This window comes from Syngnathoides biaculeatus, chromosome 17 (genome assembly GCF_019802595.1).
Source record: "Syngnathoides biaculeatus isolate LvHL_M chromosome 17, ASM1980259v1, whole genome shotgun sequence".
NCBI lineage: Eukaryota > Metazoa > Chordata > Actinopteri > Syngnathiformes > Syngnathidae > Syngnathoides > Syngnathoides biaculeatus.
In genome coordinates this window covers 20941360-20967761 of record NC_084656.1, presented here as the reverse complement: position 1 = coordinate 20967761, position 26402 = coordinate 20941360, and the positions used below count along the sequence as shown (strand labels likewise).

Sequence of the window (26402 nt, the reverse complement as noted above, 5' to 3'; positions counted from 1 at the left end):
GTAAATATGCGTAGATATGAATGTCGAGTGGCAATTTCGCAGCGCCATTTTTGGAGAGGAATTAAATGAGTGAGTGTCTAAATAAGTGAAATGGGACTGTGAATGTTTGAAAAGTGAGATAATCAGGAGTGTTTAAATGTAAGTGCAAAAATGAGATTGCGTGTGATGTGAGCAAGGAGTGTGTGCGCAGTACATGACTGAAATAAGAATATTTGGCTTTTTATTTTTTGCATTTTAGAAGCCCTGAGCATCCCCCCCCCTCCAATTTTACAACCTTGACAAATGTCCTAAATCCAAACACAAAGACCAGCAATTATCCGAACCCTAAACAACGTTTGCGTACTGGACTTTTGCAAGGTCTTGTGCGGATGTCTTACTTTACCCACGTTAAAATATTACATTTACACAATTTGCCGTTTTTTAATAGTGAAAAGAATGCAGAGTATTTTATTAGAGGACAATGCTAGTACGTGAAGGGGGTCCTTGGTCTACGGCAGATTTCGGTCCTGACTGCAAAACCCAAGGCTGCATGTAAATACAACACATTAATCGACCACTACGTCAAAAAAAAAAAAATTATCCATATACCTGCGGTTAAAAAAGTAAACTAACACAAGTATTTACCTTAGCTAGCGCATACACATATGCGGTATGTTGATTGGTCGAAGCCAGTTGGCCGCCATCTTGGTACTCCCAAATCGAGTGGAGGACATAGTTTACAGGTTGGATTGTGGTGGCTAAAAAGGCAAAATGCAAAGGAAAGACTTTTAACACCGTTATTACCAAGAAACCTTGCATATTACCTAGGGCCCGATTTCCATGACATGTTAACTTTTCCCAAAACACGCTGTGAAGCACTATCATCATAACATAGCAAAAAAATATATATTTTTTGTCATAAAAACAAAACTAGATCTATTTTGGGAAATAAGGACTCACATTGGGAACAAACATGCTAAATGCATTGGTCATTTTGTAGTCTCTGCGACGAATTGAACTTGTTTCCTCGGATTTGCAAATCAAATACAATTTGCAGAGTTCTGTATTATGAAACGCATCAAAAAAATTCACAGAAAATGTGTTTTTTTGCTTATCCAGTGATGAAGTTTGGGAGAATATTTACATCGCTTTTTTTGCGAAAAACTGTCGGCCTGTAACAAAATTTTCTTCAAGTAAATGAAGCTCATCAGGGGGGAAAAAAAAACTTTACAAACTTTCAAAGGTGTCTGTGCAATGTTTTCTCACAGCCACGAAACTGGCGATTAACGCAGTTTAGGTCGGCACGCTTGTTTTGGGAGTATCAAGATGGCGGATGGCGACTTCAGTGTGGCCAATGAGCCATCCGCCCTTTTTTTTGTTTCTTTTTTAGATCAGTGTTGCTGCCTCGCACGGGGGACTCCGCCCCTCTCTAGCCACGTGACTTTCCGACCAATCCGGAGTGTCGTTACGGGCGCAATGCGGGTGTCGGGATGTAAGGAGCAATGGCGACGGTCGAGCTCCTCCGGAGGCAGTAATGTCGCCCGCTTTGACCAAAGAGAAGCTCCGCGAGTCCCTGACGCGGCTCCTTTTCGTTCAGTCACGCGAGACGTGTTGCTGTTTAAGCTGAAGTGCGAGGCGGCGATGTGTGTAACGTTCGCGTTCTTCGGGTGGCCTCGTAACAAGGGCGACGCCCTGAAGTAGTGGTGGTCGGTACGTCTGCCACACAGTTCTTTGGTTCGGGGTTCGAATCACTTTCCTTGGGTTTTCTCCGGGTGCTGCAGCTTCCTCTCGCGTTGTTTAAAAACATGGATTTTGGCTTCTTTGAATAATACGAAGTTGGCGGCACGCTGGCGCCTCACAGTCCTGAGGACTCGGGTTCGATCCCAGACCCGCCTGTGGGGAGTTTGCGTGTTCTCCCCGTGCCTGCGTGGGTTCTCTGCGGGTGGGCACTCCGGTTTCTTCCCACATCCCCAAAACACGTGATCGGACACTCTAAATTGCCCCTAGGTGTGATCGTAAGTCCGACTGTTTGTCTCGATGTGCCCTGCGATTGGCCACTGACCAGTTCCTGCCTGTTGACAGCTGGGATAGGCTCCGGCACTCCCCGCAACCCTTGTGAGGATAAGCGGCTAAGAAAATGGATGGATGGCTCGGCAAAACAGCTGCTTGAGGGGCGGGAGACGTTGCTAATTTTAGCCATCAAGTTGCTAAGTTGCAGGCTCTGAATGGGATAGGCTCCAGCACTCTCGCGTCCTTTGTGAGCATAAGCAGCTAAGAAAATGGATCGATAGATACATTCTCTACATAGGACATATTCGTATGTTCTCAAAAAACAAGGCTCGAAGGTCTCCACAGGCTGACATTTGACAAAAATCAAACTTATATTATATTGTAATTGTCGATAGGTGCCGCAGGTTCGAGACTGCAAGTTTCTCTAAATGAAGCTCTTCTAAGATGCCACAAGATGGTGCCAAAGCAAACGTATCGGTTTGGTTTGAGTCCAGTACAAAAAGTCTGAAACTCTTTTGTTTACCGTATCTAATATTTATTCTCCCTCAAGCGTCCAGAATCCAAGCCCCTCCCACAAAATGGAGGGGGCATCGCCACCCGTCGCCCCGTCACCGTCCGCCAGACAGAGGGACGTGCGCACCAAGGCGGCGGCGTGCGCCGTGACCCCGCCCTTCCTCTCCGACCTGGGGAGGGCCACCCTGCGCGGCATCCGCAAGTGCCCGGGCTGCGGCACCTACAACGGCACCCGGGGGCTCAGCTGCAAGAACAAGGTGTGCGGGATATCGCTGCGGAACGCCTCCTCGGGGGCCAGGGGGGGCCGGAAGGGCGCCGTGGAGGCGGTCCGAGTCATCATCGACAGCGAGGAGCGAGGCAGGAAGGAGCCGGATGACGACGACGACGGAGGTGGCGGCGTTCAGGTCGGTTGGAAATTTATCGTCTATGATCAAGTTTAAAATCAATATTTCCCATCAGAATGCATTGAAATGCCATTAATCCGTTCCAGCCCCCTTTTTTTTTTTTTTGATTACCCCTTTCAATAAATGACAAATCAGTTGGCCCCGTTCTGTGACGGGTGTGGTTCTTGACCTCATTTCAAGTGCTTTTCCCGTTATGATTTGGCGCCATTAAAAATATAACGGAATAATGTGCAATCAAATCGGTACTGCTTGCTGCTTTTGCCGTGACGTTCTTCTTCCTTCTCGGCAGAATATCAAATCGTCCTTCAGCTTGTCCAGAGCGCCGACATGATTTTTCGGTCGTTTTAACCGTTAACAGGTGTTTTCCGTCCGCCACCGAGGGCGAGGATCCGCCCAGCTGGGCTTTGTGGAGCTGGCCCCCACCGACGCCACCATCTCCACGGGCGAGCGGGACCCCCTGTTCTCCCAGATCAACATGGGCCGCTGCTTCATGCCGGCCTGCGGGCAGGGTTCCAGGTCGGACCGGCGCGAGTCCGGTGCGCCCGACGCCCTCTGCGTCCACATCAAGTCCGCCATCGAGTGCCGTTGCTCCGCCGCCCCCCTCAGCGTCAAGAGCTCCATGCTGGAGGGGCTGACCGTCTCCATGTGGGCCAAAGAGGAGCTGTGGAGCCTGGCCACCGAGTCCCCGGGGCCCCTGGTACAGAGGGTGTCCGCGGACACGCTGGTGGTCAAGTGCCGCCCGGACTCAGCGCACCCCCTGGGCCTTCTGCACCTGACTATCGGCGGGGGCAGGGGGACGTCGGAGGCGGGCAAAGGCAGCGGGAGGGCCCGGGAGCCTGTCGCCACGCTGCAGCAGTCGGCGTTTCACTGCGCCTGCCGCCCGCGCAAGACCGAGGCGACGTGCGCCGGCGACGGCTCGGACCCCTCGTCCCCCTGCTTGCACTTCTACGCCTGCGTCTGCGCTTTCGCCAGCGACGAGAAACTGGCCTTGGAGTTTGCGGACTTCATCAACTCGGCCACGAGCGGTACGTATGGCTAATTCTTTGCTTTAACTCGTGAGCGAAAAATTCAAGGACTGAGCAAGTGCCGGACTCGACACACTTCGCAACGGAGATCGAAGTACAGAGAATTACTTTCTGTATTTAAATGAACCGCATAACTTTGTCCCTGAAAGTCTACAAATGCTAACACATCACGGGAAAAGCCGCAGGAGGACTAACGAATGAAGAACCGGTGTTGTGATGTCATAAGTCTGTAACCAATGGATAATAGAAGACAACATATGACTGGCGTTTGCCAGTTCGTTGAGCACGCTTTACCGCATTCAGGGTTACTCTGCCGCTGTGCCATTATAGTCCAGTCACGCTTTTGTTGAGCTCTTTAGTTGTCTCATAGTTATCGGACATTGTTTCTTGTCTTTTGGATCCTGCCTTCTTGGACTGTGTTGTCGTCCACAACTTCAGTTTATAATAAACCCACTGAACATCATGCCCTTGTCTCGGAGTCCTGCGTTTAGGTCCTCCTCCTCATCGATGGTTCATGACAGAGATCAGATTTATGTACAGTATATGTCTGCTGTATTGCCCCCGGTATTTATATAACAGTGGAATGTTCCTTATCCATCCATCCATTTTCCCAGTTGCTTATCCTCACAAGGGTCGCTGGGAATGCTGGAGCCTATCCCAGCTGTCAATGGGCAGAAGGCGGGGTACAACCTAAACTGGTTGCTAGCCAATCACGGGACACATCGAGACAAATCACACGCTCACAATCAGACTTGGGGGCGATTTAGAGTGTCCAATTAATGTTGCATGTTTTTGGGATGTGGGATGGTCCGGGATCGAACCCGGGACCTCAGAAATGTGAGGCCAACGCCTTACCAGCTGATCCACCGTTCCGCCGTATGTTCCTCATATGAAGTATAAAAGAAGTAGAAGATGTGTGATTATAATGAAACAGTTTTTTGTTGTTGGTAGCCTGGAACCGATTCATGACTTTTCCATTCATTTCTTTGGGAAAAGATGATTTGAGATATGATTGCTTTCAGTTATACGCATATTCACGGGAAAAAAATCAATTGGTATCTCAGGCCGCTACTGTATTCCAAAGTCGAAGCTTTCCATTGGAATTGTGGGTAGTAAAAATTTACTCTTTGGTCTTTGATGCCACCATTTTACTGGACTGGACTTCATCATCACTCGAATCCCCCTTACCCTGCGTGTCTTTCAGCTGTTCCTCCAAGCCCAACCGCCAGAGTCCCCGTTCCTTGCGACAGGCCCGCTCCGCCGTCCGCGGAACCGGTCAGATCCCTTCACAAAGCCAAGAAACCACGGCCTGATGAAGCTCTCTCGGGTCCTGGTCTGAATCACCGATGGCTCCTTCTTCTTCTTCTTCTTCTTCTTCTTCTTCTGTGGACCTGTTCCCAGTCCCTTTCTTGTCTTCGTTTCAGGGGGCGGTCAAGTCGCAGACGAGGCCTCCGTGTCCATGGGTTTCCACCAGTGGCTTGCCGGCGTGGCCGAGAGAATGCAGCAGACCATGCACTACCGGTTTAACGGTGGGAAATGGGCTAAAATGATCACGCAGTTTTTGGCTAGCAAGCTACGCCCCTTCTTTCTTTCCCTGCAGGAAAACCTGAACCTCTGGTCTATCACATCCCTCAGCACTTCTTCAATGCCCTGCAACATCGCCTGTCGCTGGGCTCCAAGAGGCGGCTGCCCGACTTCACCACAGGTTCGGACCACGCGGTCTGGTGGTTTTTTTTTTTTTTTATTACCACGCTAACCAACAACTGAGGTTTAGCCCGAACTCGGCGTGTTTCTGTGTCCGCTCCAGTTCTGGTAGGCAACGACGGCATCCCTCAGGGCTCCTTCTCCAAATACATCTGGCACATCACCAACCTCGCGCAGGTCAAACGCATCTTTGACACCCCGGAGGTAAACACCTCGCCAAAACCCGCCCGTGTCGTCCAACTTCCTCGTGTCCGATGTCCGCACTCTCGCCGGTCTGTCCGCCAGTTGCAGCTGGAGCTCACTCAGAGTTTCGTCCAGAACGTGGACGGTTCCTACTCCCGCCTTCACTGTCCGCAACCTCCGCCCGAATCCGAGCCGCCGGATGCTATCAGGACGGATGGGACGCCGCCCGTTCGTCCCGCGGAGCTGCGGACGTTCCTCAAAGTTGGTGAGGCGCTCGGCTTTTTGATCAGCATTAGCGTCCTCAGCCTTTGCCCGAGCAGGTTTTTGGTTTCCCACCCGACCAGGGCCCGGCTCGGACGACCCGGACGACCCCGGCCCCTTGGTCATCGAGTGGAGCCCCGACGTGCTCCCGCGCTGCCGCATGGGCGAGCTGCGGATCTTCTACCAGTTCGGACACCGGCAGAGCGGCCAACCGCCGGAATGTCGGGCGAAAGACGGCAATGGCGCGTCGGGACGCGTCAAAAGTGAGCCGCCGTCATCGAGTTGAATAAAAATGCCATCAAACGGGAATATGTAAAGACAGACGGCAGGGTTGGACCTGGCTGGATACTTACTTACCTCGCAGATGCTGCCCCGATGGCGCCAGTACAAATTTCATAAATAATGAAACCAATACATATACATGATATTTTCTTTAAGGCCGAAATAGAACATTTTCTATGGTACTATCAAACCTTGCCAGCAGGTGGCGCCAGTATCCTGATCTTGTCCGGTTGCTAGCACTTTGACTTTGACTGAACCCAGACTGGATGATATGCTAGTGATGCTCTTTGCTGTCTGTGTTTGATTTTGCGTCGTCGGCGACTTCAGACCTGATCCCGGCCTACGCCCTTATTGGGATCGTCTTACTGTTGGCATTCGCGTTATTGATGTTCAGTTTTTACTGAAGACAGTTTTGATAATGGCTTGTCTTGTACAACACAAGTCATTTCATGATTATCGTCGCATCATTAGCTTGCTTTCCTGGGTACGGTCCGTTCAGGGGCGCAGGAGAGGACGGTCCATCGGGAAGTCAAATCTCAGATTTAGAGGGAACAGTGTGGTTTTCGTCCTGGCTTTGCTACGATGGAACAGTTCTACCCCCTTGGCAGGATCCTTGACTGCGCATCAGACTTCATTCAATCAGTCTACGTATTTTGTGGACTTGAAGAGGGCATTCGATCATCTCCCTTCAGGGAGTCCTGTGCTCGAGGACTATGGAGTACCAGACTCCCTGATACGGTCTGCTTTGCCGGCAAGGAGTAGAATTCGTCATCAGCAAGAACTGAACTCCTCCAAGGCTGGCCTTTGTCACCAATAATGTTCTTTGTCTTTATGGATGGAATCTCTTGGGGCAGCCAGAGTCTTGATGGAGTCCAGTTTGGTGTTCAGCCTCACGTCGCTGCCTTTTCCAGACTATTTGGTTCTGTTGGCTTCGTCAAGCCGTGATCTCCATCCTTGGCTGGGATGGTTCACAGCTGAGTTCACCTCCAGAGCTGAGACCGTTGTTCTTGGTCGGAAAAGGGTCAAGGCAGGTGATCCTACTCCCAAGTGGACGAGTTCAGGTATCTTGGGGTCTTGTTCACTGGTGAGGGAAGGACGGACTGGGAGATTGACGGGGATCGGTGTGGGTTTGTCGTGGTGAAGGAGCTGAGCCTGGTTCAGGTTTTCCCTGAACGCCTCCTTGGTGAAGTATTCTGGGCACGTCTTCCCGGACAGAAACCCCCGGTGATGACCCAGGACACGCCGGAGAGACTACGTCCCTCGACTGGCCTGGGACTGTCTCGGGATCCCCCTGAAAGAACTGCTAGACTTGGCTGGGGAAAGGGAAGTCTCGGCCTCCCTGCTTAATCCAGTATTCATATCATAGATATTCCCCGTGGAGTATATTTCCATTTCTGCAATCAATTTATGAATGAGAAACATGGCGCTTGCCCAATATCGTTAATAATGTGTCCCGCTCTTATTTTGACTTGTGACTTTATTTTGTGATCATATTTGTAACTCGCTTCTTCATTGAATCGCATTTTACTATTTGTGGTGAACATATTTTGAATGACAATATTGTATGTATAACAATTACGAATGTTAAAAATGTGGCAAACTTTTTGCTACACAGTTAATAAAGATTTTTATGTTTAATGGGAGCGATTGTTTTGTCCATTATTTTTATTGTTATATCTTTTCTGAAAATATTATGTATTTTTAATGTCTACAAACTGATTTGAAAGTATTTCTTGTAAATTCTGGATTTGTTTTATCTTTAAAAGTGTCTATTTTTTAATTGATGAACATGATTTATTTAAATTATTAATAATTTTTAAAAAAATGTAATGTAATGTATTTTTTGGGAATACCAAAAGGAATGTATGGAACGGCAAAACAAGGGGAAAAAAATGTCTAAAAAAAATAGCCTGAAAAAATTTGTCTGAAAAACAGGGAAAAAATAGTCCAAAAAACTGGGGAAAATATTAGTAAAAAAAAAAAAAAACAGGAAAAAATAGCCTGAAAAACTGAAAAAAAAAATAGCCCGGAAAACGGGATTTTTTTGTGTGTGTGTGTCTGTGTGGCAGCAATACGCTTCCGTAGGGATGCAAGTACATATGTATTTTGATTGCTTTGGTATTAAATATCAACTACATCCTCGATCACATCACAACTGTGTTGTGAAGCTGGAAAATTCTGCTTCGGATGATTTTTTTTTGTTTGTTTTTTTTTTAAATCTTTGATCTCAAACGCTTCCCCCCTCCGACTGGTTGCCGGCGTTCATAAAGAGCCACCGATGTTTATGGCGCGTTTTTGGTCTGCGTAACGTCGTCTTTACGAGCCCCCGTTTATGAGGACAGCTGGCAGCCATGTTTAATCACCTACTGTCTGTTTGACATCAAAGTCTCTCATTAAACTCCCTCTTCTTCTTCTTCTTCTTCTTCTTCTTCTTTATAATAAAATCACTAAAGTCCATTTGCCGGCCGCAGTAAAAGTGTTTTCGCTTGGTTGCGTCTGTGTTTGCACTACCTGCGCCGTCCCGCTTTATGGCACGCCGTAAAAGGGCCGTCACGGGTTTTTATTCGGGTTAAATCCGGAGATTACGCCGGTGAATAACGCTTGCGTTATTGCTGGGTTTTTTTTTTTTCTGCGCTATCTGCGCTAGTTCCAAAAAGCAGCGGCAACTGAGCGTAGCGACAACGAAGCTCAGCAAAAATTGAGCCGTTCTCTCTTGAAGAATGAAAATTTGCAATTGTTGCGCTCAAAAGTTCAACAATTGTCTGAAGATGCCGGGAGGTGGCGCCAATCTACTACTTTTATATTGGACTGTGTAATGGAAGCACCTCCTCTCACTTCAACTCGGTTCCCCGGCACTATGATGGTACAAAATGGTGCCAAAGCACTACTTTTGTATTAGCCTGCTAATTTAAATCCAGGTGTATGCTAAAATCCATCCATTTTCTTTTGCTGCTTATCCTCATGGGGGTCACGGGGAGTGCTGCAGGGTAATCCCAGCTGTCAACGGGCAGGAGGCGGGTTACATCCTGAACTAGTTGCCAGCCAATCGCAGGGCAATTAGAGACAAACAGACGCACTTGCAATCACACCTAGGGGCAATTTAGAGTGTTCAATTAATGTTGCATGTTTTTAGGACGTGGAAGGAAACCAGAGTGCCCGGAGGAAACCCACGCAGGCTGTGCTACTGGGCATTTCTTAGTGATATTTACCGGTAAGTTTTATTTTAACTGGCCCTGTTAGCGGTAGCGGTAGCTTTAGTGCGGCGCTAGGGTTAGCACTAGCGTTAAACTCTCTGTGTACCGGCTTTCTTTGTAAATATCTCATGTTTGAATGTGGGTTTCAATGTGGGCGCACGTATATACCAAATGGTATTTCCTTTACAAATGTACTAGTCGAGGCTTGTAACCAGGCGCGCTCTGTAGGCCGGGAATTACGGTACTACACTTAAAATAACGGAGTTAGCCCGATCTGAGTCTGCTTTTTTTGTCTCCTTCTTTTTTGGAGTACCACACCGGGAAAAGCCAGCGACTGTAAAAGTCCCGGACTTTCGAGGGCGTCCCGTTCCGAATTGCCGTCACGCTCAGGGCCCGGTTCCTAAAATACGATTGCGGCAAAAGGGAGGCTGGGGGGGGAATAAAATATTCCCCGTTTGGAATTTTCCAGCTTCCAGGGTGCCAAGGTCTCCACCGCTGATGTGTGCCCCCCCCCCCACACACACACACACACACTTTCCTCCCAACGGCGAGCGAGTGACGAGTGTTGCTTCCTCTCGGCGTCACGGCAACGAGCGTTGTGTCGTGATGGGAGCGAATCTGGATGAAAAATCGTAGAGCAATTGAAGTCAATCGTACTGCAACAAGATCGGACTGAATCGCGTTATATGATTGAATCGTGTAATTAGATTGCATCAGAATGTAAAAGAAATCATATATTTAAAATAAATCATATCGGAATTTTACTCAATCATATCGCACCACTATTGGACTGATTGATATCAGAATTTGAGTGTATCATAATGTACAGGATCAAATGCTATCATATTTGGATGAAATCAAAATAGAGTTGAAATCAATAATTGCACTGACTCGTTTTCCAATTTCAGTGAATCGTATCATAATCAATCTTAACTATGATAATTGGAGCGACTTGTATCGTTTTTTTAAAAAATGGAGTGAATCATATCGTATTTGAATTGTATCATAATTCAACTCAATCTTGTTGTCATGGGAGTGAATTATGATGTATAGTCATTGGAGTGAATTTGACTATATTTGGATTAAACGGAAATATCCGATTATATATTGTAATAATCAATTCATTAATTAATGTATTGTATTGTATCATATTTGGATTACATTATATTGAAACTGAAGTCTTGGTTGGAGTTAATTGTATCGTATCACAATGAATCGTGTTGCAATTTTTTAAAGCCCTTTCCGCTTCCTTTGTTCCGTCGCCAATTCCCGCAAAAATGTGTTGGAATTCTCTGCCATCATCGGTGCCTTCTTTGTCCACTTCCTCCCGCTCACGCTAAACAGGAAGTGAGGTCAAAATCGCTTCCTGTCCACGCCGCCTCCGAAGGACGGGAGCTTTCAAACGGACCCTTTCATATTTTGCGCAGGATTTAGCGCTTATCGCAGGAAAATTAGGCTGGCGAGGACACAACTCGGACAGAAGTCCACAAGGACCCAAGCCTACTAGGACGCGAGGATGCTAGAAGACAAATTGTGGATCGGATCCAATCCCTCCACAAGTCGTCCAGGACACAAATCCGATAGGATACAAATACAGCTAGGAAAGCGAACAAGGTTTTGAGTGTGCTGCGGGTTTTGAAGTGCCCCTGTTTTCGTGTCCCGCCCCGGAGACTCTCCCGTCCGGATTACCCCCCCCCCCCCCCCCCGCCGCTGGTCTGTTTTTCATCTGCGGTTCTGATTTACGCCTCCGCTTCCCATCGCGATAGATTTACGGGTCCTCGTCACGGCCACATGGGCTCGCCGAGTGAATGATGGCCGCCGCAGTGGCTTTTCCTGTCCTTTATTTTATTTTATTTTATTTTGCCGGTCTTTGATGTTTTCGGCCATATTGCAATTACTATATATATATATTTTTTTTTTTGGGGGGGGTGGGGTGTTGTTGTATAGAAGACGTCTGAAAGTCTCACAGATGAGCGAAAGCAGCACATGACAGAGATTCCGATGAGACGTGTCATGGAGGACGATTCCGATGCGGGAGGACGTGACGCCAACGACACGCTAGCAACGCTCGTTTTTGGACCGCAGCTAACCCCGGGAAAGTTCGCAAACCGCCGGCGGTGCGCGACTGAAATGCAAAGCGAAGGTTTTGACGTGCGCTTGTAATCTGAGCCCGCTCGGCTGACGCATTTTTGGTTCGGCGGGACTGTCAAATGCGGACTGGAAAGGTTTTTGCATTTTTTGGCGTGCGCAACAACAACAGAAAAGAACTTCGGCTACTGACATGGAGCCGTCTGTCTTCTTGGCTGACATAAACAGAATAATTGTTACAATATAACATGAAATGACACCAGAGATGCGATATCACACGTGATAAGATTGCAACACAAAATGATATCAAACAATATGACAGATACAATATCACGCAATACTACAAGGTGCGCTACGGTAATAATATGTGATACCTGTCATTAGCAAGGCTTAGCTACTGCCAAGAGGGGCGTGGCCAGGTTCACTGCTCTCTGTATGACCCAGTTTCTGGAATTAAACACATTGAACATTATGCCTCTGCCTCGAAGTCCTGCTTTTGGGTCCGACATACCAAATGATCTGAAACAAATCAAATATGGAATATCACGCAGTTTGATAAAGGTACAATATATTAATATATAACACAAATACTAAAAAATACAATATCATACAACACTGTCGACACCAATTAATCCAATATGATGCGATAAGATGCAATATGACACAAAATGATATTAAACAATATGATACGATAAGATAGAATATCATACAACTTGATAACACGTAACATTACCAAACAATCCGAGGCAATCAGATACAGTATATAGCACCTAATTACAAAATAATATGTGACAATACAAATATGAATCAATATACTGTAATAATGCACAACGATATGCTAACAATACGATATCAGCGTTGCTATTCATCCTGCAGCTTTTTCAACGACGACTCGGCGCGGCCTTGACCTGCCCGGGTTCAACCCAGGTTAGAAACTGAGGTGGGGGTCAGGGGTTAGTCCCCCCCCCCTTGCGCAGGCAATCATTTCCCCCGTCAGATTTTTTTTTCCAAAGCGTCCCGCCGCTCCGACGACACAGACGGCTCGTAAACATGTCGTAAACATGTCGTAAACGTGTCGGGCCCGGAAAATACGCGCCGCCGCGCTTTCGTTTGTTTCGGGGGGGGGGGAATTACGAGCTGGGATAAAAAAAATGCCGGTGAAAGGCCGTCATCACAAGTGGGGGGGGGGGAAACGGACGGGTTGGGGGGGCGCCAAAAGCTGCGCGGTTTTCCGCCCCAAACAAACAAAAAAAGAAAAAATGATCTGGGACATTATTTGACAAGTTCAACTCGATATAGAAATTGGATAATTGGTGTGTTTACATTGCTTCCAAATAGGCAGTCAGGTCAGATCGAGTTTGAAATTTCGTGGACATATTTCACAAACGTCATTTTGATGATGATATCGATGCGACCAGATCTGGATTTGGGCCTTTTATGTCATGTTTATATTGCTTCCGGATGTAGAATCTGGATCAGATCGGAATTATACCTGTACTATAAATTTTAGTTACGCCCCCACGCCCCCAAATATGATCATTTTGATGCTCTCATCAATGACATTAGTCCGAATTTCTTTCTTTTTTTTTGAGGGGGGGGCAGTTTTCTCATTTTACAGTTGCGTTTACATTGCTTCCAAATGTGCAATCTGAAACAGATCTGATTTTTTTTCATTTTATTTTAGCAATAAATAATCACCTGAGGCCAAATTTAAAACTGACATTTTGATGAAATGTATTGTTCTAAATGTGAATCATTTTGATGCTGTCATCAATGAGATCAATCTGGATTGATTTTTTTTCGTTTGTTTTTTCGGACAAGTTTTCCCGTTTTACATGTTGCGTTTATATTGCTTCCAAACATCCAATCTGGATCAGATCGGAAATTGAATTGATTGATTTGACATTTTATGCACAAATTTCACTTGTTGTACAATTTGCCCTCTTAACGTGGTCATTTTCCATCTGGATGTAACTTTTTAACATTTTATTTTTTGCTTTATTTTACATATTGCGTTTACATTGCTTGATCTAAAACAGATCCATTTTTTTTTTCTTATTTTACTCGAAATAATCACCTGAGCCCAAACTTGACACTGACATTTTGATGAGATTTATTACTCTAAAAGTGTTTATTTTTGATGGTTTCGATCACTGTGGTAATTCTCCTCTTTGTCCCCAACGATGTGTTTTCAAAAAAAAAAAATGTATCAATATCGTTATCTGTATCGACACCAGGCGGCGCTGTTTTGAGATCTGTACCGACCCCCTCCCGCTGTGAAGTGACTCTTCCAGTCGCCTGGTGAGCTGCGGGAGTGCGCGCAGCACAGACCTGCAGAGCGGACCTCCCTCGGAACCTTCACACCGGTCGGGGGCGGCCACTGAGCGGCTGGAGCCGAGCGCCGCGGTGACCAGCCCGACACCCACCGCCACCTCCACCAGACCGGTCGTAGCCAAACCAGGACCCAATCCCGGTGTCGGACGGCCTGCGAGGCGCCTCGCGGTGCGCGTGATCAACATGTTGAATGGCCACGCGGAGTACCTGCAACCGCTCGCGTCCGCTCCAGTCACCATCGAGGTACGCATCATCGATTTCATACACAAAAAGGAAGTCAATAAATAACTGCACGACTAATTATGACTTATGAAATTGCCGCAGCTCATTGTTGTCCCAGTAATATTCTGCATACTCACCGTATAAATATTGAGTGTGTGTTGTTGTAGTTACTGTTTAAGTGTCAAAGAAACAAACTTTTTTATGCAGTAAAAGTAAACTAAATTATTGCATATTCAAAAAAAGATATATTTTTAATAAGCATACGTGTTGTAAATAAAAAGCTATATAACATTATTGCTAAGCTATATAGTTAGATTTAAAAATGCAAATATTTAAAATTTCATCATTGTTTTAAAAAGTAACTAGTGTTTATTTTAACTGTACAAATATTATATGAATACAATTCAGATGAATTAATTAATATTAATACAAATGTTTTTTCTTTTAAATCTGCAGTTCTATGGGTTTTGGGACAAAACGAAACGAACAAAAAGTAAATAAAAAGTAAATAGAGAAAATTCGAAATATTTTTATGAAATGCTAACATTGGTTCCCTGGTTTTGGGGCCATAAGTGTTTTTTTTTCCCCTCCATCCTATCAAAATTATGTGTTCTAAACTATTTAAAAAATTACTTTTGTTGTTTGTTTTTTTGTTCATAAATTTTTTAAGTATATAATTTCACCAGGAAATAATGTGCTACTGTGCAAATGAACTGTTTAAATTAAAAAAAAAAATAAAAGCAATATTTATTAATATATATATTTTTTTTAATAGCTGGATGCCAAGAAGAGTCCGCTGGCTCTGCTGGCCCAAACTTGTTCGCAGATCGGAAAAGCGGACCCCGCGGCCTCCTCCAGGGAAAGCGCGACTCGGCATGGCCTGAAGCTGGAAGAACACCGTCCCTCCTCTGCACACAAGTGCATCTTCAAGCCCTACCAGAAAAGGGGCGGGGCCAGCGGCGAGCAAGTGAGCAGCGGCATCTTGTCGACAAATGTGGAATTCGGGGTCCTCGGCAGCGCTCGCGGGAATGCTTGTGCCGCCAATGCGACATACGCGCCACACCCCTTCTCGCAGAGCTGCGGTGAGCAAGGATCCCGTCGACAGTCGGGTAGCGTGACGCCCAACCCGCTGGGCGACTCGCCAAATACCCAGCATGAGACTGTAAGCCCGAGCAGCACGAGTAGCGGCTGCGGTGGTGGGGGCGGACAGTCCAGAAAAGACATCGAGGCGAGCGGGGCGACCCCGGAGGGTCCTCGCCTCGCTAACTCCGGCCACGCCCGAGCTAGCCCCAACTGCGTCACGGGGAGCTCCGACAGTGACAAAGCAGAGTCCGGCCCAGGACGCTTTAGACCAATTTCTCCTTACAAGGCGGGTCACCCTCTCTTCCCCCTGCTCCCGTATAACGTGGCGGTGGGCGTTTATGCTAGCTACCCCAGGTCCAGTCCTTTCAGGGGGGCCTTGCCGCCATCCTTCGTCCAGGGCTACTGTCTCAGCTGCCCGAGTGTGGCCCACGTGAGCAGTAGCCCCTGCGTCCACGAGCCCTCCAGTCTCAAGTCCACCTTCCCATTGGTGTACCCACCTCACCTGACCCACCCCCTCTACTCGTGCATACTCCCGAGCGACCCCCTCCCCCACGCTAGCAACTGGGAGTCACCCAGGGGTCCTCGGGACAAGAACTTCACCGCATCCGACGAGCTGCCGGCTCACCTCCGGACCCGCACCGCCCTGGCCGTCGAGGCGGACCCCAAGGCGCAGTCCTCGGGACACGCTCGTTGTCACTTGCACCTGCCCCACCTGAGCAGTCCGGCGGGCTCCTTCCGAGCGCCTCAGAGTCTGGCATTCGCTCGCTATCATCCCTACGCTAATAAGGTCCATTTGCCGCCTGGACCCTCCGCTGTCTCCACAGGCCCATACGACCCCCACTATGTGTTCTACAACCAAAGACTGGCACCAGCATCCACTACGGGCTACCATTGACGCCTCTATGCAGGGATTTTTTTTTTATTGGGCTGAGAGGATTTATTATTTTATCATTTTCTGATGTATGCTGACAATTAAGTTTTAATGTCCGGCGTCCCTAAAATGAGGGAATCTCGCGCTTTTTTTCTGCCTTTTAGGCTAATTCAATCAATGTACCGTAATTTCCGCCCTACAAAGCGCAACTTTTTTCACAAGCTTGCGGTGATGCGGCGCTAGTGTTAGTGCACCTGGTGATAAGCCTCGGAACACAGAATTAGTTTAATGCTAGTACGGCGCTAACGCAAGCGGCGCACTAAAGTTATCACACCTGGTTATTAGCCTCGGTACACAGAATGAGTTTAATGCTGGCTAACGCTAGCCCTGTGCTAACACTAGCACTGCGCTAGCGTTAAATTCTTTCTGTGTACAGAGGCTTATAACCAGGTGCGCTCTGTAGGCCGGGAATTTCGGTATACAATATCAACAATTGCCCCCCCCCCCCCGATGCAATCGGAATGTAACAGCAAAAAAAAATGAAAATACATCCTTGTACTGTACTCCCACACCTTTTCTTTGCGTTCTCTCTGGAATTTACTAGCACCTTGATAGCTAATGAAACCGAAGAATCTTTTAATAAAACACATCTTACCAGATTGAAGATACCTCATAAGTTCAGCAATTACTGTGATTTCCGCGACTTTTTTCACACCCTTTCAACACTGCGGCTTACGTGGTGATGCGGCGCTAGCGCTAGCACGGCGCTTGCGTTCACACACCTGGTTATAAGCCTTGGTACACAGAAAGAGTTTAACGCGAGCACCGCGCTAACGCTAGCGTCGTATTAATGTTAGCGCCACGCTAGCATTAAACTCTGTGTACCGAGGCTTATAACCAGGTGCGCTCTGTAGGCCGTGAACTATGGTATGTTATTTTTTGTTGTTGTTGCCGTTAGCGTTAAAATTATGGTTTGGTGGGTCTTATTGATTATTGGAAAGCGAGTTAGTGCCTTTAGCACTTCAGAACATTTCAACCTGTACGCTACATTTTAAGGCACAGGTGTCAAACTCCAGGCCCGGGGGCCAGTTCCGGCCCGCCACATGATTTTAGGCGGCCCGCGAAGGCAAATCACGTACGTCAACTTCCGTGATTCTCGTTCAAATCTGAACCAGAATTTCAAATTGTCATGTCATGAATCATATCGTTGAGGCATTGCAAGCGTTTTTTTACGTTGGCAAACATCAGCAGTAGTTGGAAAAACCCACTACCCTTGGTGTCTGATTCCAAAAGTAATTCATAAATTGCACGTGTCGATATTATGAGGCGATAAACGATTTTTATGGTTTCACGGTAGTGAAACCAGAACTACAGTGTGGCCCGTTACAAAAATGAGTTTGACACCCCTATTTTAATAACTACTCGGAGTTCTACTTAAGTACGACCTCTGCATGTGACCGATCGGAGAAGTCAGCGATGTCACGTTTTGTTGAGATGCATTTTTTTAATAGTTATGAACACATATTATGATGAGCCCACACTGATTGTTCAATCCCGTCACGCCCCCTCAGAACCCACCAGAGATTTTTCTCACATTGTTTGGGTTTTGTTTAATAAATCAAAATGACTATTCCCATTCTGTCGTCATCAATCTTTCTTTGCAGATTCGCTCCCGAGGCCGCGACCGGTCCGCTCGCGCACACATCGACTCCATTGTGTGTCGAGAACGAACGGTCTCCGGAGGCCACGTGGGAAGATTTCATTCAATTGTTTCTTTGTTAGTCACATGACCGTCGCAGCTGGATTTGGTCTTGGCTAGCGGATCCATATTCATCGACGTTAGCGGCGAAGGTGCTCCCACGCTATTAGCCAAATTGTTTAGAAATACAGCTCACACGTGTGGGATACATTCCATAGCCACCTACAATAGGTCAAAATACGCAACATAGACCATTTAAACGTTTTTATTTTTGCTTTGTATTTTTTTCTTTTTTAGTTTTAACCCTCGCACATACTTCAAACATTTAAAAGAGGATCAAGTATTGTGTATTTTAAACACCAAAATGTTCAACCAAATCAGATGATTTTTGTCTCGGGAACGTCGGCTAGCTTAATGGTAACACGCGAAGCTAAATAGGCGGGCTAACGGAATTAGCATAGATACTGTATGCCACGACTACTTCGTGACAAATGGAACAGTCGAACATGCAACAAAAGAGAATCAAACTCTATGTGGAATTTATATATATATATATAGATATATATAGATAGATAGATAGATTATATAAACCAAACTGTAATTTTGTATAATGAAATTATTCTAGCGTAACGCTAACGTACTGCACAACGCAAGACGCAGGAGACAGGCTCAAGAAAATTGGCTGATTATAAACCTTTATAAAACTGTTAGTTTTAACACACAAAGAGCAGCTAAATATAGAGCATATATTAAATACCCAAATAGAAATACATTTTTCACCACAAACGCAGAAACTGTGGTGGATAATTAGCCTTAACGATGTTCTTTTTCAATTATTTTCCATCACTAATTTATTTTGCTTATTTTTTACATCACTATTTCATACTTAGACTAACATTTTTGGACAACAGAACTTGTTTTTACAATAATTTAGTTTTTAAAACCCATTTCATTTTTTTAAATTTAGATTTTCAAATTGATATCCCCACCAACCTCCCTTTTTTTAATCCTTCATTTTGCTCGGTGGGGTCTCCAGTCTTTATGGACTTTGAGTGTCAATGTGCGTGAGTCCGTGCGTGTAAACCTTAATTTGACATTGATGTTACTCATTCATTACGCATGTACGTATACCTGTGGTTGGTATCATCAATATATATGCAGTGAATATTCGGTTCTCGAACAAATCGGTTTTCGAATGAAAATTTCGAGATTTTTTTGCTTCTGTTTTCGAAGGAAAATGGGTACTCGAACGCCTGCGACAAAACCCAGAAAAACCATAATGCGCGCGGCCCGACCAACTGACCCATGACGCGTGTTGTTATTGTGTTTAATGCAGCCTCCGTATGCAGACGTGGGACATACCGATTCGGTTTTTGGACAAATCGGTTCTCGAACGGCCTCCTGGAACGGATTGTGGTCGAGAACAGAGGTTGTACTGAAATCTTGAATGTTATTGCAGGTGCCGCCCCCTGTTGGACGAATTGGTCAATCACATCGGCCTGGCTCAAAAAGTCCTCCCAAAATCCTTTATTATTATTATTTTTTTTTATTTCACGGTGTTTCTAATTTCAAACAGTGATGACAACTTGTGAAAACTTGGCTAACTTGTTAATAAAATGGCGAGGGATTGAGTTGTGGCGTTCTTTTTTTTTGTCACCGATAAGGAGGCGGTCCCTTCCATCCCAGTTTTCCCGACTTCTCACTCCCCTTTCACCGCCTCAGCTCCAACTCCTCCCCGGGACCTCCTCCTCCACCATCCAGCGACTCTTCCTACAGTTTCTCCCTCGGTCCAAAGGTTCTGGACCCCCGAGGGGGTCTCGTATGGGAGTCTGGGGAGGAGGAGGTGGTCGTGGAGGAGGAGGAGGAGGAGGCGCACACGGTTGGTGATGGGCGAGCAAGCCGAGAGACCGTTGACTCCGCCGGGCCGGACGACGGAGTATTCCCGGGGGACGAGGTGAGTTCGGAACAGCTGGAACTCAAGTCCGGGTGTTCGGCTTTGGATCACTTGGATTTGTTTTTTTTTTTAGCAGCCGTTCGATTTATAGTTCATCCCAAGTCACACACAAGTCCTTAATGTGTTTTTTATTTTTATTTTGTGGCAGTTGTGAGGCGGAAAACGACGTTTCGGGGAGCCGGAAGAGGCCCACTCACCTCCCGCAGTCGAAGACTGAAGGGAAGAAGTCGCCGTCCACTCAGGTTTGTTCATTTCGATACTTCCTGTTTCTCCACCAATCACCGGCCGAGTTCCCAGTCACCCGGAAGTTGCCTTCAGAAAAACGACGGAATTTAGTAAACATTACTACAATAGTGACAGACTTACAAATTATTTTTGAAAAATTGTGCTCTTTCAACTCAAATTATTAATTTCTCAAATTAGCCATTGAGTTAGATCGAAATGTCTGATATTTAATACCACTTTGCAGAAAACTGTAAATAATGAAACAGTTGTTGCGTCATGATTTTAAGCTTTTATTGTAATTGTCATTGCACTGTTTATTTGGGTGACCACTAGATGGAAGTATGACATCCATCCATCAGTTTTCTCAGCTGCTTATCCTCACAAGGGTCGCGGGGGGAAGTATGACACATTTTGACAGAGGATCAAGACCTCTATCGTTATTTTGTCTGTCTCCACGTGTTCCTGCACCCTTTGTGTTCTAATATCCGTTGCTTAAAGGGTTATTCATACGTTCATATGTTTACATTTATATATTTTACCACTTCACTGAGAACAGTAACTACTGCAACATGACTGTTAGTTTTATTACCCTTCAATGGCGTTTTGATCTGTGTGTCAGCAGCTAGCAGACTAGCGTGAGTTATGCGGTACATTTAAATACACAAGTACCGTAATTTCCGGCCTATAAACCACGACTTTTTTCACATGCTTTTCAACCCTGCATTTTTTCGGCCGCAAGGGGGCACTGAGCGGAAAAAGTAAGAGTGAAACTGGTGGAATGTATGTGCCGATGAAGTGACTTTTACCGGTCCGGCCATGTTAGCGCTACGCTAGCGTGTTACTGCCGTGTCTCAGTGATTTTTACCAGTATCTTGTTTTTTTTTTTTTACCGGCCCTGTTAGCGCGGCGTTGGTAGCGTCAGTGCGGCGCTAGCGATAGTATTAACGTGCCACTGCTAGCGATAGCGTTAGCGTGGCGGCGCTAGCGTTAAACTCTCTGTGTACCGTCTTACTATGTAAATATCTTGTCTTTCAATGTCGGCTTCAACGTGGGCACGAGCGGCTTTTACACGGCTGCGGCCTACGTATGTACCAAATGGTATTTCCTTGACAAATGTACTGGGTGAGGCTTATAACCAGGTGCGCTCTGGAGGCTGGGAATTAACGGTAATGTAGTTTTTCAGTTAACGTCAACATGGTGTAGCAATTTTCAATTTGAAGCAAGTTGTGATGTTTGTTCTGTGCAACAGAAGATTTTTGATTTGTATTTGAACGACAACAAGACGTTAGCTCGCCGAAATGTTCATATCTTGAACAAAATACCCAATGTTAATAAAAGAAAATGGATGAACACGTTCGTAGTGCCTGGATGAAAGCTAGTATTTGAGTCTTTTGGTTTCTTCCAGCTGTCCAAGACGAACTTGCAGTATCACAAGTTGTTCAAGGAAGTGAGCAGAGACGAGACGCTCACGCAAAGTACGTCCGTCGCCCCAGCGAAGAACCTGCTAGTTTTCTGAACGTGATATATTTTTCATTTTTTTTGTGTTTTCTTGACGTTGCCAGGTTACACTTGCGCCCTGCAGCGGGACATCTTGTATCAGGGCAAAATGTTCGTCTCGCCGAACTGGATCTGCTTCCACTCCAAAGTCTTCGGCAGGGACACGAAGGTACGGCGCGCTCCCGGCGGCCGATTGACGCTGAAAAAAACTCACAACAGTCCTCCGCAGATCGCCATCCGAGCCGCGTCTGTCACGTTCATCAAGAAAACGAAAACGGCGCTGCTGGTTCCCAACGCCCTGGTCATCGAAAGCACACAGGAGCAGGTAATGTCGGACTAGCGAGAACTGGACCGGCTTGAGAGCTTGCTGCGAGTTGATCTTAATCCGCAGCCCGCTGTTTTTTTTTCCCCCACAGCACGTCTTTGTGTCCTTCCTGTCCCGGAACACAACCTACAAGTTCCTGAGGTCCGTCTGCATCCATCTGGAGGTCAGTTCACAGGAAACCTGTTCCCGAACGGATTGCATTTGTTCTTGTTCTTGTCCTTGTCCTTGTCCTTGTCCTTCTTGTTCTTGTTCTTGTTCTTCTTCTTGTTCTTCTTCTTGTTCTTCTTGTTTTTGTTCTTGTTCTTGTTCTCCTTCTTGTTCTTCTTGTTTTTGTTCTTGTTCTTGTTCTCCTTCTTGTTCTTCTTGTTGTTGTTCTTCTTCTTCTTCTTGTCCCGATTAGGGACATCCAAGCCCATCTCGTGCATCCTGTTTTCCAAAACCCACATTCTTCATGTCCTCCCTCACAACATCCATCAACCTTCTCTTTGGTCTTCCTCTCGCTCTCTCTTCCTTGGTAGCTCCATCCTTACCATCCTCCTACCAATTTCTTCACTCTCTCGTCTCTGGACACGTCCAAACCATCCAAGTCTCCTCTCTCGAACCTTGTCTCCAAAACATCCAACTTATTCTATTGGATAAGTTGATCAAAAACTCCACAGCCACCTCTCCAAATTGCTTCAATACCTCCATTGGTTTGTCATCAAGACCAGCTCTCTTTCCATTTTTCATCCTATTCAGCGCCTTTCTAACTTCCTCTCTTACTAATCATTGCCACTTCCTGGTCTGGGCCTGGTCACTTCCTTAATCACCTCACAGGCAAATATTCTCTTTGCCCTGGAAGGACGATTCCCGGTATTACTGGAGATGTACTTGGTACTACGCTGAAGGAGCAGAACTCTCAATTTGATCTTGCCGGTATCCCTTATAAACCGTAAAAAAGAAGGATGGCTTAAGAATCCCGAAACTAAAAGTAAATAGAAAGTGTGTGAACTTTACAGGTGGAGAAGACGTGCAGCAGCCATGTTGCCTCCTCCTTCGAGGACGGATTTGGAGTCAAGCGCCCGTCGTCTCTTCCTCTGGTCTGGAATGTTTTTTTTTTTTTTGGGGGGGGGGGGATTGTTTTGAGCCGTAATAACATCTATAGAAACGAGGGCCCTTGTTCTCAGCAGTCGGCCCATTGTATATGTTCCTGTGCGTGCCGGGCAGGACTTCGCCCGGACCTTCTCTGATCTGGACGGCGCGGCGCGGCACAGGCGACGGGGGATGGAGGCGGAGAGCAGCAGCAGTTCCGAATCGCAGCCGGCGGACTGCCGCAAAATGGCCGGTGGGTGACGGGACGCGGGTGCTCTGCGTTGGTCCGACACACTGGTTCTGAATAGAGTCGCGCCAGAACAGGTTTCCATTACGAGAGCCGCTCTTGTCCGGATGTTTTTGGATCCAGTGATAGTTTCCCTGCCAGGAAGTCGCGTTCAAGAGCGCTCTCTTTCTCTCTCTCTCTCTCTCTCTCTCTCTCTCTCTCTCTCTCTCTCTCTCTCTCTCTCTCTGTCTGTCTTCTTTCTCTCTCCCTCTCTCTCTCTCTCTCTCTCTCTCTCTTGCAATCACTCTCTCTCTCTCACATGCTCTCTCGCTATCTATCCCCTCGCTCCATCTTTCTCAATCTCTCTGTCATCTCTCTCTCTGTCTCTTTCTCTCTCGATCTCTCTCTTTCTCTCGCTCTCTCACTCTCACACACTCTTTCCCTCTGTCTCTCCCCCTCACTCCATCTCTCTCTCTCGCTCTATCGCTCTACCTTCCTCTCTCTTTCTTTCTCTCTCTCTCTATGTCTCTGCCTTCTTCTGTCGCTCTCTTGCTCTCTCTCAATCTGTTCCTCTCTCTCCCCCTATAGCTCTCTCTCGCTCTATCTCTCTCTCTCTCTCTATCTCTCTCTCTCTATCTCTCTGTCAATTTCTCTCCCTCTGTCTCTCTATATATCTCTCCCTCTCTCTAACTCTCTCTCTCAATGTCTCTCTCTCTCTCTCTCTCCCTCTCTCGGACTCTCTCTTTCACTCACACCTCCGCTCTTTGTCACTCCTTCATTTCATCAATTCGCAGACCTCCCCGACACGTTCCTGAGCCGAGAGTTGTCGGTGCGCGCCGACGTCCACCTCCAACCGGGCCAAAAGAACCGAGCCAAGGACGGTACTGTCACACTACAGTCAAAGTGTGTTGAAAGTGTTTTTTCACCCCCCCCACCCCCCCGCACTTATGTATAATGTGCACTATTGTTTTTTGACATTTTGATGATGTCATTTGTGTCTAAGAAAACCTGGCATTCGGACACGGATGTCTCATTATATTTTATATGCTATTTAAGCGCTGTGATTCTTATAAATCTTTTGGTCCAGTCCACAATTTGAAAACATCCCGTTTCCTTTTTGCCACAAAGGGCCGTCGTCCAAGTCCCCGCTGATAGCGCCACCCCCAGACAAAGCCTGGCCTCACACGACCTTGATCTCCATCCTGCTCGTCTATTTGTTTTTGTGAGTACTCGCAACACGGGACGCCATCGCCGTCACGGTTCCTTTCGAGACGTTCGTTTCCTCCCAAAACAGAGTCGGCATCCTGGTGATGTCCTCGTGTTACATGGCGTTCAAGATGGCTGCCCTCGAGCATCGACTGAACGCCATACTGTCCGCCAGGAATCGTTTGCTCGGAGGGTATGAGGACCCCGGTGGAATTTTCTTAAAAAACTATTCAAACCCCAAAACTACCGTCATTTCCGCCCTACAGAGCGCACCTGATTATAACCCTCACCCAGTACATTTGTGAAGGAAATACCATTTGGTACACACATAAGCCGCACCTGTGTATAAGCCGCAAGTGCCCACATTGACACACGAGATTTTTACAAAGACGGTACCAGGTAACGGGGGTGGTTTAAAAAAAAAAAAAACATACCGGAAAAAATCACTGAGGCACGGCAGCAACACGGTAGCGCGGCGCTAATAGGGCCGGTTAAAAAAAAAACAGTGATAAAAATCACTGAGACACGGCAGTAACACAGCAGCAACATGCTAGCACAGCGCTAACAGGGCCGGTTAAAAAAAAAAAAAAACATACCGGTAAAAAACACTGAGAAAGGGCAGTAACACAGCAGCAACATGCTAGCACAGCGCTAATGCTAGCGCAGCGCTAACAGGGCCGGTTAAAAAAAAAAAAAAAAACATACCAGTAAAAGTCACTTCCTTGGCTTGTCTCACTCTTTCCTTTTCCATTCGAGTGCCCCCTTGCGGCCGTTAGAAAAAATTGCACAAATTATTCGCATCACCGCAAAAGATGAAAAAGTGAAAAAAGCCGTGGCTTATGGGCCGGAAATTACGGTAGTTGCACTCAGCGTGACGTTTGGGCACAAAACAAAACAGCCAAACTCTTTGGCAGGAACGCGGCGAGGCCCGAGGACGCCGAGATCTTCGGCCAACTTTCCGCCAGCCTCTTTAAGCTCGAGAAGGTTTGCGCGTTTTTATTTTTCAAATGAGCAAAAATATTGTTTCGGAATCATACTGTAAATATTTGTGTGCTTAGATTCGAAGAAACCTGCAGAAGCTTCTGGATGACACCTAAAAAAAAAAAAAAGCTGATCATGTGACCGAAGATCTTCTCAGGACTATGTGACTCCAGTATGCACGTAGTATTAATCACCGGTAGTATTTATGCACTTAAAAAAAAAACAAAACTACAGCCTCTGCTGTTTTTATGTTCCTTTAAAAATGTGCCTTTAAAATACATTTGTGTGATGTATGTATATATATATATATTTTTTTTTAAATCACTCAAATAGCTCAGACAAGTCCACGATATTTCATATGTATTTCTTACGTCAACATTTCTTATCCAAAAGGTCCAAGGTGTCATTTCTGAATATTCCATCATGTAAAGTTGCACTTGAAATGATTTCAGTCCCGATGTAAATGATATTTAATAACTTACAGATGGCGTTGAAGCATTCCGAGTGCAACTTTACTCAAGGTAGTGTGTCACGTTGGTCATGTATTATGTTCTGTGGTCGACTTTGTCTATTAAAAGAGTTTCAGAAGGGTCGGTGTGGCGTTGTATAATTAAATGTTATTAAAAATTGAGTGTTCGAAGATATGAGGGGGCACCATCTTGCTCGGGAAGCGTTTATCGGCAGGGTTCTGCTAACGGAATTCCTCGTCCGGTCGCGGTGAAAAAAAAATATGCCGCGCTTTTATCATCGTGAGCAAAAGCGCTGGTGCTCGAGCACCACTTGGGTGGCGATCTGTGCACAAGCCCGTTGTCGTACCTAATGCTGTATATCGCCCCCGAGTGGCCAAGGGGAGCACGTCGGAAAGAGCAGCACAATGCACATTGAATGTCACAATGCGCAAAACTGTTCTCCACTTTGTATTTTATAAAATAATATATTTTATGTTTGAGGAAAGCGCAATACTGCTGAGGGATTAGTGATTTTTATTATTTTTATTGAAAAAAATGTTTTCGGAGGGGGCTGCGGGGTGTTGAGTGATGTGCGGTTCAGCCCCGCCCCCTCGCG

General features: G+C 46.3%; 3 protein-coding genes across 6 annotated transcripts; all 3 read left to right on the top strand.

Annotated features, from left to right (window-relative positions):
* Window positions 1-2603: 2603 nt before the first annotated feature.
* Window positions 2604-8004, top strand: c17h2orf42 (chromosome 17 C2orf42 homolog; the record flags this gene model as incomplete). The annotated part of the gene is made up of 8 exons (XM_061802059.1): window positions 2604-2906; window positions 3265-3931; window positions 5136-5264; window positions 5356-5460; window positions 5532-5636; window positions 5739-5839; window positions 5921-6083; window positions 6163-8004. Coding segments are annotated over 8 exons (1776 nt in total), but the record flags the coding sequence as incomplete, so codon positions are not given.
* Window positions 8005-9503: 1499 nt separating this feature from the next.
* Window positions 9504-17708, top strand: LOC133490937 (zinc finger protein 703-like). Its single transcript, XM_061801664.1, has 3 exons — window positions 9504-9572; window positions 13881-14220; window positions 14975-17708. The coding sequence occupies exons 2-3, from the start codon at window positions 14161-14163 to the stop codon at window positions 16175-16177; spliced, it is 1263 nt and encodes a 420-aa protein (XP_061657648.1). The 5' UTR covers window positions 9504-9572; window positions 13881-14160; the 3' UTR covers window positions 16178-17708.
* Window positions 17709-19514: 1806 nt separating this feature from the next.
* LOC133490790 (GRAM domain-containing protein 2B-like) lies at window positions 19515-25958 on the top strand. 4 transcript variants are annotated; one of them, XM_061801282.1, is made up of 13 exons: window positions 19520-19806; window positions 19955-20048; window positions 21437-21506; window positions 21594-21697; window positions 21758-21853; window positions 21945-22016; window positions 22852-22932; window positions 23060-23177; window positions 23945-24053; window positions 24279-24372; window positions 24445-24549; window positions 25271-25340; window positions 25415-25958. In XM_061801282.1, exons 1-12 carry the CDS (start codon window positions 19739-19741, stop codon window positions 25328-25330), a joined length of 1071 nt encoding a protein of 356 aa, XP_061657266.1. In that variant the 5' UTR covers window positions 19520-19738; the 3' UTR covers window positions 25331-25340; window positions 25415-25958. The 4 variants fall into 4 exon arrangements, 2 of the variants coding, with proteins under 2 accessions (XP_061657266.1, XP_061657265.1); XM_061801281.1 differs by having other exon boundaries at window positions 19523-19806; window positions 23945-24031; window positions 25415-25957; XR_009792286.1 differs by lacking the exons at window positions 24445-24549; window positions 25271-25340; window positions 25415-25958 and having other exon boundaries at window positions 19515-19806; window positions 23739-24053.
* Window positions 25959-26402: the final 444 nt, after the last annotated feature.

What these genes read in the sequence shown, in the direction of transcription:
- LOC133490790 (XM_061801281.1), top strand. Translation starts at nt 19,739, where the DNA reads ATGGGCGAGCAAGCCGAGAGACCGTTGACTCCGCCGGGCCGGACGACG. An exon ending in AGACGAGACGCTCACGCAAA is followed by an intron (nt 21,507 to 21,593) that starts GTACGTCCGTCG and finishes TGACGTTGCCAG; the next exon opens with GTTACACTTGCGCCCTGCAG. An exon ending in GCCTCTTTAAGCTCGAGAAG is followed by an intron (nt 25,341 to 25,414) that starts GTTTGCGCGTTT and finishes TTGTGTGCTTAG; the next exon opens with ATTCGAAGAAACCTGCAGAA.
- LOC133490937 (XM_061801664.1), top strand. Translation starts at nt 14,161, where the DNA reads ATGTTGAATGGCCACGCGGAGTACCTGCAACCGCTCGCGTCCGCTCCA. An exon ending in CCGCTCCAGTCACCATCGAG is followed by an intron (nt 14,221 to 14,974) that starts GTACGCATCATC and finishes TTTTTTTAATAG; the next exon opens with CTGGATGCCAAGAAGAGTCC.